The following is a 12434-nucleotide window of genomic DNA, read 5'->3' as shown; positions in this document are numbered from 1 at the left end:
TTTTTTTCTTAGTTAAAACTTATTTCTCACCTTGTTATCTAGTCACAGTGTAGACAGTTCATAGCAAAACACTGCATCACTTTTTATATGAGCTTACATTTAAGTCTAGCAGGGAAATGGGGGCGGGAACTTGCGTGGGTGACATCAAGCTGCAGTGAGTCTAGTTTAAAATAACATTGGAGCTCATTTAAGAATATCGTGATATATATACACACACACATACATATGTATATATATGTATGTATCGTGATATCGCAAAAAAATATATCAGGATATTAAACTTTCCTCATATCCCCCAGCCCTAATCTAGTTCTTTACTATCGTAGACCGATTTAACGCCATCCAGATCAAGTAAAGACAAACACTTACAGCCTTAAACACATTAGCAGTCATACTGGGCAAACTGGGACATCTTTGACAAACAAACTGACAAACTTTATATACATACACACACAGACAAAAAGTTTGGACACACCTTTTCAAAGAGTTTTCTTCATTTACATTAACATGAAAATTGTAGATTCACACTGAAGGCATCAAAACTAAGAATTAACACATGTGGAATTATATACTTAACAAAAATGTGTGAAACAACTGAAAATATGTCTTATATTCTAGTTTCTTCAAAGTAGCCACCTTTTGCTCTGATTACTGCTTTGCACACACTCTGCATTCTCTTGATGAGCCAGCCAGCAGGGGGCACTAAGACGCCATGAACTGTAAACCTCGAAGGAGAAGAAGAATAGCGTTAGCTGCTAGCTGTTGTTAGCAGAGCTCCAGGACAACGCGGCCTGCAGAAGCGGGGAACCGTGAGTGGTTCTGGCCGCTCTGAGGACCTTGTTGAGGAGCCGGTTGGATCAGAACCAGCCGGTCCAAAAGAAGCAAATGGTAAAACCATAAAAGTTCGGCTGAATCTGTATCAGACCGAAGGTGAGTCCATGGAGACCCTCACTGAGACCCCCGCTGTGCTGCAGCCCCGTTGGAAGCGGGTCCTGGGCTGGACCGGCCCGGTTCCGCGACCCAGGCACGGACACCGGGCCGTTTCCATCAAGGAGCTGATGGTTGTGTTCGGAGGGGGAAACGAGGGAATCGTGGACGAGCTCCACGTCTATAACACAGGTGGGTCCGAACGGGAGCCGGGCTTAGTAACGGGTTCGGGGTGTAAACTGTGGAGTAGGTCGGGTTCTGGGCTCTAAACCGGGGAATAAGTCGGGTGTGGGCTCTTAGCCAAGGAAATGAACGCACCGCGGGTTTTAAAGAGGGGAGTATGGGCGGGTCCTGGGGTTTAACCCGCGACGTTTTCGCCTTATCAGGCAGTCGGTGCTTGTGGACCGGAGCTCCCTGGTTCCCGGTCACTCTGGCTGCGGGGCTCCGCTCTCCCTGGAGCTTCAGCGTTAGCATGTAGCAGTTAGCCTGTAGCTCCTACCAACCGCTCAGACACACGGTGAAAAATGGCGCCTTTTTACTGAAAACACTGGTGACGTCACATCACCCCGCCCACACCGAGGAGGTGAAAATAACCAAAAAAAGCCCAAACAAAGAGCGGCTATTATGACTGTTTTTATTTAGGGATGATGAACAGAACCAGGTCCAGAAAATACAGATTGAAACCAGAGAACAAAAGAACCTCCCCTTGAACCCCCCTACTGACCGAGCTGACCCAACCCCCGCCCAGGGCCTGAGCAGCAGGAGGGGGATGGAGATCAATGAATGAACAACAAAGGAAATATAAATGTAATGAGTTCTCATTCAGTAGGACCACAGTATAGAACCAATACAGAACTAGTGCACAAAACCAGTACAGCTTGTGAAACAGAACCGGGTCAGTCCCAGGCAGCAGAACCCTCCCTTTGTAGAACCTCTGAACACCTGGTGTGTTGCCAGGTCTCTTGGTATTATATTACTGTGTGATGTAGATCCTGTGACTAACCAGAAGCCCCGCCCCCCAGCCACCAACCAATGGTTCATCCCGGCGGTGCGTGGCGACATCCCTCCTGGCTGCGCCGCCTACGGCTTCGTGTGCGACGGGACGCGGCTGCTGGTGTTCGGAGGGATGGTGGAGTATGGCAAGTACAGTAACGAGCTGTATGAGCTGCAGGTGAGTGATGTCACCAGAGGCGGGGCTAACGGCGCTGCCTGCCGGAGGCGGGGCTGACCGGACTGTGACGCTCCTGCAGGCCAGCCGCTGGGAGTGGAAACGTCTGAAGGCCAAACCACCGAAGAAAGGCCCGCCCCCTTGCCCGCGCCTCGGACACAGCTTCTCTCTGACTGGTTCCCGCTGCTTCCTGTTTGGCGGCCTGGCCAATGACAGCGAGGATCCTAAGAACAACATTCCCAGGTAGGAACTGCCACCCCACCCCTCACCTGACCTTCTGCCCTCTGAACCTGACTGTGGCCCCATCCCTCAGGTACCTGAACGACCTGTACTGCCTGGAGCTGCGACCCGGTTCCACAGTGGTCAGCTGGGAGATCCCGCCCACTTCGGGGCCGGCACCGCCACCCAGGGAGAGTCACACGGCGGTGATGGCGAGCAGGGGCGGAGTCAGCCGGCTGATCATCTATGGCGGGATGAACGGCTGCCGGCTGGGAGACCTGTGGGTCCTGGACATAGGTGAGGCGCCACAGAGTCCGGGTCCAGGTTGGTCCAGAACTCTGACCTGGTTCCAGATGTTTCAGATGTGTGCAGCTTCCTGTTTGTCTGTAAGCCCATCTCCTGATTGGTTCTTGTCCTGATGATGTCACAGACTCTCTGGTGTGGAGCCAACCATCTCTCAGTGGGACGCCGCCCCTCCCCCGCAGCCTGCACTCTGCCACCGTCATCAACCACAAGTACTGCACACACACCGGGCCAGAACCGGGCCTGAACCACTGCACACACACTAGGCCAGAACCGGGCGTGTCTCAGGTGTGTGTTCCATGTATCTGCTCCTTGTGGGGCCCAAAGACCCACATCACTGCTGTGTGGTTCAGGACTGGGGGGTTGAACTGCGTTTTGGTTCGGCTGCAGAAATGAGTGGAAGTCGATGAAAAATCCCCACAAAGACAGCATGACGAACGTGTGTGTGTGTGTGTCAGGATGTACGTGTTTGGAGGATGGGTCCCTCTCATTGAGGACGACGTCAAGATGGGAACCCATGAGAAGGAGTGGAAGTGCACCAACAACCTGGCCTGCCTCAACCTGGGTAAACACACACACACACACCTGAACACACTCTCCTCAAGCCCCGCCTAGCGCTCACCTGTGTGCATGTAGAGACGATGTGCTGGGAGACGGTTCTGATGGACGGCGATGAGGAGAACCTTCCCAGAGCGCGGGCCGGCCACTGCAGCGTCGCCATCAACTCCCGCCTCTACATCTGGAGCGGCCGCGACGGATACCGCAAGGCCTGGAACAACCAGGTGTGCTGCAAAGACCTGTGGTACCTGGAGACAGGTGAGGACGCCGTCCTGCAGGTACCGTCCCCTGTTGTGATGGTGCAGAGGGAGCGGTTTCTATTGGATAGAGAATGATGATGTCATCATGTGATGCTATTCTAGCCAGTAGATCATCTGCTGCGTTTTCAGACGTAAACCCAAAGGAACCAGCTGAATCCACCTGTCTGTCTCACCTGTCCGTGTCCCTCAGAGTGTCCCATGGCGCCGTCCCGGGTCCAGCTGGTCCGGGCCAACACCTCATCCCTGGAGGTGAGCTGGGGGCCGTCCAAGACCGCCGACACCTACCTGCTGCAGCTGCAGAGGTACGACATCCCGGCCACACCTGGCTCCACGCCCGCTGCCGCAGCATCAGCCGGGCACGCTGTCCAGCCGCCCGCCGCCGCTCACGGCGCCACGCCGCCTGGAAGCCCATCAGCTGCAGGTAGGTTTACCTGGACAGGTGGGTGTGTGGTGTGACTCTTTCTCACCTGTTATGTTTCTGCAGCAGTCCTGAAGATGGTGACAGCGCCCGGTGCAGCCATGGCGACGCTTCCTGCAGGTGTTCGCCTGTCGTCGCCTGGTCAGACGGTAAGGACGGTCTGTGTCTCCTCGGCCGTCGGAAACGGATCCGTTTCCACGGTAACCCTCCTGTCTACTTCTCAGCCAATCGGCAGCAGCCCCCAGATGAGCGGCATGGCGGCCCTGGCGGCAGCGGCGGCAGTGACACAGAAGATCCCTCCGTCCTCGGCGGCCGTCCTCGGCGGCGTGAAGACTGTGAGTTGCCATGGTGACGTCACGATTGGAGGAAGTTAAAGAAGCTGCTGGAGGCGCTGGGTGATGACATCATCATTGCTGTTCCAGGTCAAAAACCCGGCCACACGTCTGCTGAAGACGGCCGCCGCTCAGGTGGGCGTTGCTTCGGTAGTCCCCGCCTCCACGGCGCAGAGCCGGCCAATCATCACCGTGCATAAGTCCGGCTCAGTGATGGTCTCCCAGCAACCACAGGTGGTCACCACTGTGGTGGGCGGAGTCACTAAGACCATCACCATCGTCAACAGCCCCATTAGCCTGGGAGGAGGCGGGGCTTTGGTGAGTGATGTCATCTATGGCAAGCCGTTTAACATAATATCAGCTGTATGGCTCGCTTGGAAACATCTGCTTCTCTTTCAGATTGGTAACCTTGGCAACCTGGGGAAGATGGTGTCTGTGGTCCAGACCCGACCGGTCCAGAGCGGAGTGGTTACTGGTCAGGCTGGGAGCAGCCCAGTCACTCAGATCCTCCAGGTAACAACCAGAGATCAGTCCTCAGCACAGACTGGACCTGTGGTTCTGAACCTCTGGGCGCTAGTGTCGAGTCCAGCGATTAGATCGAGTTTAACTCCGCCGCTTCCTGTCAGACGAAGGGCGCGCTTCCTGCGGGAACCATCCTGAAGCTGGTGAGCACCGCGGACGGGAAGCAGACCGCCATCATCAGCACGGCGCAGGCTGGCTCCAATAAGCCCGCCATCATCAAGACCATTCCGCTGTCGGCTCTGCAGGGAGCAGCAGGTACGCCGCGCTCATCTGAGCCGCCGCGCCGAGTGGGACTGGCTACTAACGCAGGCTCCGCCCCCTGCAGGTGGGAACAGTCCAATCACCATCCTGAGCTCCAAGTTGGGAACTCCAGGAACAGAGAAGTTGATCAACGCCGTCCCCAGGATGTCTGCAGGCCAGCAGGGGGTCACACAGGTGAGACAGCATTCTGAGGTCACGGCGGCGTACAGGTGAGGCCCTGCCAGGTGTTCACCCCTCTGTGTGCTCAGGTGGTGCTGAAAGGAGCCCCCGGGGTGCCTGGTACCATCCTCAGAACTGTCCCGATGAGCGGAATCAGGCTGGTGTCTCCGGCCGCCACTGGCACCAAGCTAGTTGTCAAGGGAACCACAGGTAAGCGGTGCAGGTGAGGCGTCGCTAACAAGGTGCCAGCGCAGGTCATGTGACTGTTTCCTGTCTGCAGACGTCTCCAGCCTGGGGACGGGAACAGGAAGCGTCTCTGCCGCCTTGTTGGGGGGAACCTCGCTGACCACACCCACCGCCTCATTGGCCAGCCAGGTTGCCACAGCAACCGCCTCCGGACCCAGACAGGTAACTGCTGCAGGGTTGGACTCATTTAGCCCCGTCCCGCTCCGACGATCCTACTGCTTCCTGTCTGCAGGTGACACTGATCACGACGCCCAGCGGCGCTGAGCCGCAGCCGCTGGTCCAGGACCTGCCGGTCTCCTTCATGGCCTCCCCGACCTCAGAGGAACCTGGCAGCACCACAGGTACCACTACCACCACTAACGCCGGGGGAGACGCTGCCACAGGTAGCTGCTGCACCTGAACACCTGTAGAGCTCAGGTAGCCGTGTCACAACGCTGATCAGCTGCTTCTGGTCTCTAACCATGCAGCGGTGACTCTGGTCTGCTCCAACCCCCCCTGTGAGACCCATGAGACCGGAACCACCAATACCTTCACCACTGCTGGAGCTGGCGGAGTCCAACAGGTGAGACGGCACGATCAATCTGTGATTGGTCCAGGTGTGATAATGACCCGTTTAGTACGACCCAGCAGCTGCAGGTGAGATGATCTGTAGAAGCTGGTCAGGCGTCCATGTTTCCTTCCTAACTGAACTGAGACATTTCATACCTTCCAGCACGGAGGTATGGAAAACCAGAGGTGCCACAATTCCAATAGATGAAGTTGAACAGTAACTAGATAATTTCTGAAGAACTTTAAATAAGGCCTGTCAAAGTGTGCGTATCGGTCGGACCTGAATCTGATGAATCCTGATGCTGAGTTAAGTTCTGCAGGCCTCAAGTTTGAGTGTGAAACTTGGCAGCTTAGCATGTCATGAAATGCTAAGTTTAGCTAAAATGCTTTCAGTAACGTGGGCTTTCAATTGCATCCAGTTGCTCCATGAGTATGTTATGTCTAGCTTATAAATCAAAATTAGCTGATAATAATGCTATAACTATCATGTTGACTAACAGCAGTTTATGTGGTAAATTTGGCTAAAAAGATTAAGTTTAGCTAAAATACAGTCAATAGCATGTTGATCTGCAATAATGTTCTCCATGCTAATGGCAGTGTATAAACTACAATTAGCTAAAATGCTATGTTTACTTTAAATTGAAGCATCAGTGTGGGCTAACACTACCAATGGCTTTCTGCGTTCACTATGTTAAACTTTGCTATTATATCTAAAATGAGTTAAAATGCTAATGTTAGCACATTGATTTACTAGCTTGAAAATGCACTGTCCAGAGGACTTTGAAGCTTCACCCTACATTCAGCCATTCACCCTGGTGGCGGTGAGCTACTGGACCGTAGCCACTACTGCCCTGGGCCCTCTGACCACACCGGTTACCACAGTAACGCATGCCACGCCCACACCGAGTCCGATTGCACGTCACGTTTTGGGGAGCGCTGTGGCCGTGTTAAATTCTGAAGGCTTTGTGATGCAGAGAACAAGAGGTTTCTCCATGCGTTGCCATGGAAACCCCAAAAATGAAGTTTGTGTTGGCAGGTATGCTCCAACCCCCCCTGTGAGACGCACGAGACCGGAACCACCAACACCGCCACCACCGCTGGAGCCGGCGGCGTCCAGCAGGTGAGGCAGCACCTGTCAGGTTCCTGCTAATCTGTGATTGGTCCAGGTGAGGTAATGACCTGTTTGTTCTGACAGGTGTGCTCCAACCCCCCATGTGAGACTCATGAGACCGGAACCACCAACACCGCCACCACCGCTACAGGTAGCTGCTCTCGCCTGGTTCTGGTACTTTTGGACTTTTTTTTTTTTTTTGGGGTGTGGTTGTGACATCACTTCCTGTCCCTTTGCTGTGCAGCTCACCAGAGTGGAGATGGTCTCCATGGAGACGCCACAGACTCCGCCTCCTCATCTGATGCTGCCGTCAGTCAGAGTGCAGCGGTTACCACAGTAACGCATGCCACGCCCACACCGGGTCCGTCTGTCCCGGTACGTCTGTCACCCGTTCTTGTTTAGTTAGGACAGACTTGGAGCATCACCTGGAGACACACCTGCCCAGGTTCCTGCGGGGGGCGGAGCCTGGCAAGCTCACTGGATACCGACTGGACTACCCAGCAGGTTCTGGCCCGGTTCTGATGTCTGGTCCTCTCTGCAGGATCTCTCCTCATTGGTTGGTGCTGAAAGGGTGGAGTCTGAAACCCTCGCCATGGCAACAGGAGAAGAGGAGGAGCCAGCAATGACAGACAGCCAATCAGACGGCATGATGTCATCAGGAGTGTCGGCGCTGCAGGTTCAGGTGAATGCTGGTGCAGCGTCAGGTAACTCCGGCATGTGCACATGCTAAGTTTGGCTCCGCTCCCGACCCAGATGGCGTCTTCAGACGGAGGTCTTCCTCAGCAGCTGATGTCATCAGAGGGGGACGGAGGTGAGGAGATCTCCAGGACAATGACCTTCACACTGACGACGGGACGGGTCCCAGACCAGATGGCTGTTGCCTTGGCGACTGAGGGAGCAGCCAGGAGCATCGGTGAGACAGTGAGAGGACAGAGACGTCTCCGCGTTCGCCGCTGTCTCTAAAGATGTCGGTGTGTCTGCAGGTGAGGCCGGCCAATCAGGCGACCAGGCCGTCCGTATCGTTCTGACACCACAGGAGCTGGCGGCGCTGGTCCAACAGCAGCAGGAACCAGAACCAGAACACAGCAGGGTGCCCACAGGTAGAGTCAGGCACAGTTCTCTCTGTGTCGGCTGGGGAACCTGGACTCACTCAGCCTGGTTCTGGTTCTGTTACAGAGGGGCTCGCCCCGGCTGACAGCCTGAACGACCCGACCGCAGAGAGCCACGCCTCCCAGCCCGCCGCCGCCGTCATCAGCGCCGTCGCCCGGCTGGCCAGCACATTCAGCCCCACCCCTTTGGTGACGGAGACCAAGAGCATGGCTGTCGCTATGGCGACGGAAACCATCAACGGCATCAGAGAGCCGCCTCCTGTAAGACAACAAGGACGCATCGGTACCGGTAGACAGCAGAACCAAAGACCCACATAAGAAAAGAATAAAAACAATAGTATAAAGATGCTAAGATCATGCTAGCAACATTCTGACAGCATGCTAACATGGCAGAATCACCGACTATAACTAACCGTAATCCACTCCATCAACATGCCAAGAATACAGACGAGATGCCATCAACTCACCCTGAACACGCTGACAATGACCATCTAGCATGCTAGGAATATACATACAACATGTTAACAGCACAGTGAGATTCTAACCGCCTGCTCAGAACAGTAGCAGCATGCCAACGACCCGGCAGTCGCCAAAGGCTGGCCGACGTACCAGGAACACGCCATCCTTTCATTAACATCCCGTTCATTTTTCCAAACATGCTAACGGCACGCGACAAACACTGAAGCATCGTTGTGTTGCAGGAACAGACCATTCGTGTGAAGTCGGCGCCGAAGGAGAACCCTTGGTTTGACGTCAGCATCATGAAGGTCACCAACGCCGTTGTGACTCACTACTACGTTCCCTACGACGACGATGCGCTGGAGGTACGTACCGGCCGGGGGGACTGATGGAGTCGTCGTGGTCGTGCTGACGGGTGTTGTGTACCTGCAGGATGACTGCGGGGCGGCGCCGGACTACAGCCAGATGAGGAGGGTGGAGCTTCAGCCGGGAACCGCCTACAAGTTCCGGGTGGCGGGGATCAACATCTGCGGCCGCGGCGCCTTCTCCGAGGTGGCGGCGTTCAAGACGTGCCTCCCCGGGTTCCCTGGAGCGCCGTGCGCCATCAAGATAAGCAAGGTGAGTTCCTGCCGTTACCATGGAAACTCGTGTCCTGGACCCCATATGCATTTCTGTCCCTCCAGAACCTGGGCGGGGCCCAGCTCACCTGGGAGCCGCCCGCCGTCACCGCGGGGAGCATCACAGAGTACTCGGTGTACCTGGCCATCCAGTCCAGCCAGGCCAAGCCGCCTGGTTCTGGCCCGGCCCAGCTGGCCTTCATGAGGGTGTACTGTGGTTCTGATCCGTGCTGCCTGGTTCAGGCCTCCACCCTGGCCAACGCGCACATCGACTACACCACCAAGCCCGCCGTCATCTTCCGCATCGCCGCCCGCAACCAGAAAGGCTACGGGCCGGCCACGCAGGTCCGATGGCTGCAAGGTCAGAACCAGAACCGGACCAGAGGAGTTCTGCCCCACTGTGACAACGCTGCTGATGTCTGTTTTCTGTTTCCATAGAAACCGGTAAAGACTCCAAGCCGGCGCCAAAGAGAAGTGGAGCTTCTCAGGGAATGTAAAAACTGGCGCCGCATCCCAGAATCCCACCTGACACAAAGATGGTTGCCAACAACTCAACATGCTCCGCCGGAACCGGAGCTCACTGATACCGGACCTTGGTTCTGCTTTCATCAATCAGCTGATACCAACAGCGGATGGTGTCGAAGGTCCAAACCCGACAGGCAGCTGCTCCGGAGGTTCTGAAACTCCTCCAACTCATTTCTATTCGGGTCCAGTTACATCAGCATCCAATCAGATGGGCTGATGGTTCTGAAGGTTCTGGAGCTCCTCCATCATACTGTGAGGTTCTGGTCCAAACTCTGTTCTCCTTCAGAACCAACCCAACACAATGTGAAGAGTCAGAACTGGCTCCCTCCCAGTCGGTTTCTGTTCCTGATTTTAAACCATGAAAACACCAGAACCAGAATTTTCTTGAATGTTGGACTGTTTGCTCATTTGGATCCGTTCAGTTCTGAACTGTCGAACTCCTGACCCGATGCAGGCGGAGCTTAAAGACAACAGGTGTGTTCAGGTGACGTCCCCTGGGTCAGAACTTTGGTTTTTCTGAGTTCTGGTGTTTAGTGGGTGGAGCCTGAGATGACTGAGAAGCCCTAAAGTGGGCGGAGTCTCGAATGTGGGCGGGGCCTGGTGTAAAAAAAAATTCTTAAGCTTTAATAAGACAAGTTTTCGGTTTTCTTTCTGTTGACGGAGGGCTCTGATTGGTCGCTCGTGCTGATGTTTAATATTCTCTGGAACAATAAAGATTTTTAGAGCATTTTTATTGGCTGTGTGAAGTCAGATTTCTGCTGGCACCTGTAGATGGGCGTGGCCTGTGTTGGACAGGTGCAGCAATCAGCAGGATCATATTTCAGTCACTGGGAGGTCCAGATACTACCAGAACATTCTAGTAAATTCTTTTTTTCAGTTGTATTCCAATTTTTAATAAATGTCACTATTTAGTAAGAAATGGTTGTTTATTTGCTAATATTTAGCTTAGCTGATATGGCTACTATTAGCTAAATATTTAGCTAAGCCTGGCTGATGACAGGAAGTGAACTACTAAGATAAAAGCTGGGTCTTCTGAAACTCTATATAAATTGCTTTTGAGTTGTTTCTTGTCACACCTCTGTCCAGTATTTCAGCTGAGCCATTTTAAAAGCAGTACAGAAGTTTACTAATCGATCTATAGAGCTTTGGAACGTGACGTCACTGCCGTAGACGGAGGGACACCAGCGCCATCTTTGGGGTCCTCTCTGTTAAACATAACTGACAAAAACAACAGTGTCGCAGATTTTTTTAATCCAAGTTACTTAAAATGATTTAGCTATGGCACGAACTTGCTGCGTTATTGAATGTAATGTCCGATCACACGACTGAAACGGTAAAAACATGGAAAACGGACTTTCTTTCCACTATTTTCCTGCTTGGAAACAACGCGTGGAAGCTAAGCTAACAGAGCTAACGAAATGAAGACGGATGTCTTGGTATCAGCGATATTACCTTCTCCAACATCCCCAGATACCTACAAGTTTCCTCCAGATATTTCCATTCTTGTGAGTGTCTGTCACGATGTGAGGAAAGACAGGAGAAGCAATCGTCGGTTGGAAAGCCGAACTTCTTTATTTAGCTAGAACACGAGGTAACAACATGAACAGCTTCTTATACGAACTCGTTTTTCCGGTATATCCTCCTAGTGCTCCCCCCAATGGTCAGGAAACCAATAGAAACTAATCTCACAACATCTCCCCTCTTTTAAAGTTAAACATTGCAATATCCAAAACATCAGGAAATTAGTTTAATATCTTAAATGATACTTAAATCCTACATTTCTAATTTAATGAATTACTCCATTTAATTTAATCTTTAGCTGTCACATCTCTTTTCAACAAAGGCTTCTTTCAGACATTAAACTTGGATGTTTTCAGAACAACTTCCCTACATTTTTTTTTTAGCGGTTATCAAATCGATACAGAACAATACAGGACATCACAGGGGTAGACTGCCCTCAGTCCTGATAGGGATTATTATGCCCTTTTGAATCTCATCAGTCTCTGAATCTCAGAGGCAGTTTTATTTCACGTCCCCTGGAAGTTGTTCTCACAGGAGTAAATGGTGGGAAGGAAGGTCCTGAGGAAGGGCTCGCTACTGGCTGATTTGATGGTGCTTCAGATGGAATGGCCACCTATACAGTCTTGCTCTGGCACTGCAGACTCAACCATATGATGTGCTTCAGAAGCATCCGTCCCAGGGATCTCCTGAAGGTGACGTCTGTTGCAACGGGTCACGCTCCCCTTGGCCATTTCTACGAGGTAGGATCTTGGCTCCTTGGACTTGCTGATGACTTTGGCAGGCGTCGTCCACCCTTTTTCCCCTTCAAGTTTCACTCTCATATTTTGACCAGCGAGAAGTTCAGGAAGAGGGCGAGCTGAATATCTGCGGTTGTAGAAGAATCTGTAAGAATCTTTAGCTTTGGCATCCTTTACGTAGACTAGGTCTGGGTTGACGGCGCTTGGCATCAATGTTTTTTCCAGGACAGGAACAGTGGTGCGGATCTGTCGGCCAGTCATAAGTTGCGCTGGACTGGAACCTGTTGCTGCTACTGGTGTGGAGTGGTAACTCATAAGGGCTAAGCAGGGGTCTGGCGGGATGTACTTGGCAGTCTGAACAGCCCTTTCTGCAGCTCCATTAGATTGCGGGTAATGGGGGCTTGAGGTTATGTGAGTGGACCCATACCTCTGC

At 53.1% G+C, this 12434-nt stretch overlaps 1 protein-coding gene and 1 long non-coding RNA gene across 3 annotated transcripts; one reads left to right on the top strand and one right to left on the bottom strand.

The window, feature by feature from the left end:
- Positions 1 to 502: 502 nt before the first annotated feature.
- Positions 503 to 10476, top strand: hcfc1b (host cell factor C1b). 2 transcript variants are annotated; one of them, XM_007542232.2, is made up of 29 exons: positions 503 to 1119; positions 1950 to 2098; positions 2178 to 2338; positions 2409 to 2611; positions 2745 to 2829; positions 3076 to 3182; positions 3254 to 3433; positions 3626 to 3856; positions 3920 to 4002; positions 4078 to 4188; positions 4276 to 4503; positions 4585 to 4698; positions 4812 to 4962; positions 5033 to 5142; positions 5217 to 5337; positions 5408 to 5535; positions 5606 to 5756; positions 5841 to 5935; positions 6959 to 7042; positions 7118 to 7184; positions 7278 to 7408; positions 7575 to 7715; positions 7787 to 7946; positions 8017 to 8133; positions 8210 to 8403; positions 8844 to 8966; positions 9034 to 9219; positions 9285 to 9579; positions 9657 to 10476. In XM_007542232.2, the coding sequence occupies exons 1-29, from the start codon at positions 939 to 941 to the stop codon at positions 9713 to 9715; spliced, it is 4146 nt and encodes a 1381-aa protein (XP_007542294.1). In that variant the 5' UTR covers positions 503 to 938; the 3' UTR covers positions 9716 to 10476. The 2 variants fall into 2 exon arrangements, with proteins under 2 accessions (XP_007542294.1, XP_016521632.1); XM_016666146.1 differs by having other exon boundaries at positions 9028 to 9219.
- LOC107834571 (uncharacterized) lies at positions 2818 to 5485 on the bottom strand. The gene is made up of 3 exons (XR_001660366.1): positions 5475 to 5485; positions 2951 to 2957; positions 2818 to 2900 (listed from the first exon to the last, which is right to left on the bottom strand). It is a non-coding gene; the product is annotated as an uncharacterized LOC107834571 (long non-coding RNA).
- Positions 10477 to 12434: the final 1958 nt, after the last annotated feature.

This window comes from Poecilia formosa, unplaced genomic scaffold, assembly GCF_000485575.1.
Source record: "Poecilia formosa unplaced genomic scaffold, Poecilia_formosa-5.1.2 Scaffold667, whole genome shotgun sequence".
Classification (NCBI taxonomy): domain Eukaryota; kingdom Metazoa; phylum Chordata; class Actinopteri; order Cyprinodontiformes; family Poeciliidae; genus Poecilia; species Poecilia formosa.
This window is presented reverse-complemented; position numbering and strand designations above follow the sequence as displayed.

What these genes read in the sequence shown, in the direction of transcription:
- hcfc1b (XM_016666146.1), top strand. Translation starts at nt 939, where the DNA reads ATGGAGACCCTCACTGAGACCCCCGCTGTGCTGCAGCCCCGTTGGAAG. An exon ending in ACGAGCTGTATGAGCTGCAG is followed by an intron (nt 2,099 to 2,177) that starts GTGAGTGATGTC and finishes ACGCTCCTGCAG; the next exon opens with GCCAGCCGCTGGGAGTGGAA. An exon ending in CCTAAGAACAACATTCCCAG is followed by an intron (nt 2,339 to 2,408) that starts GTAGGAACTGCC and finishes CCCATCCCTCAG; the next exon opens with GTACCTGAACGACCTGTACT.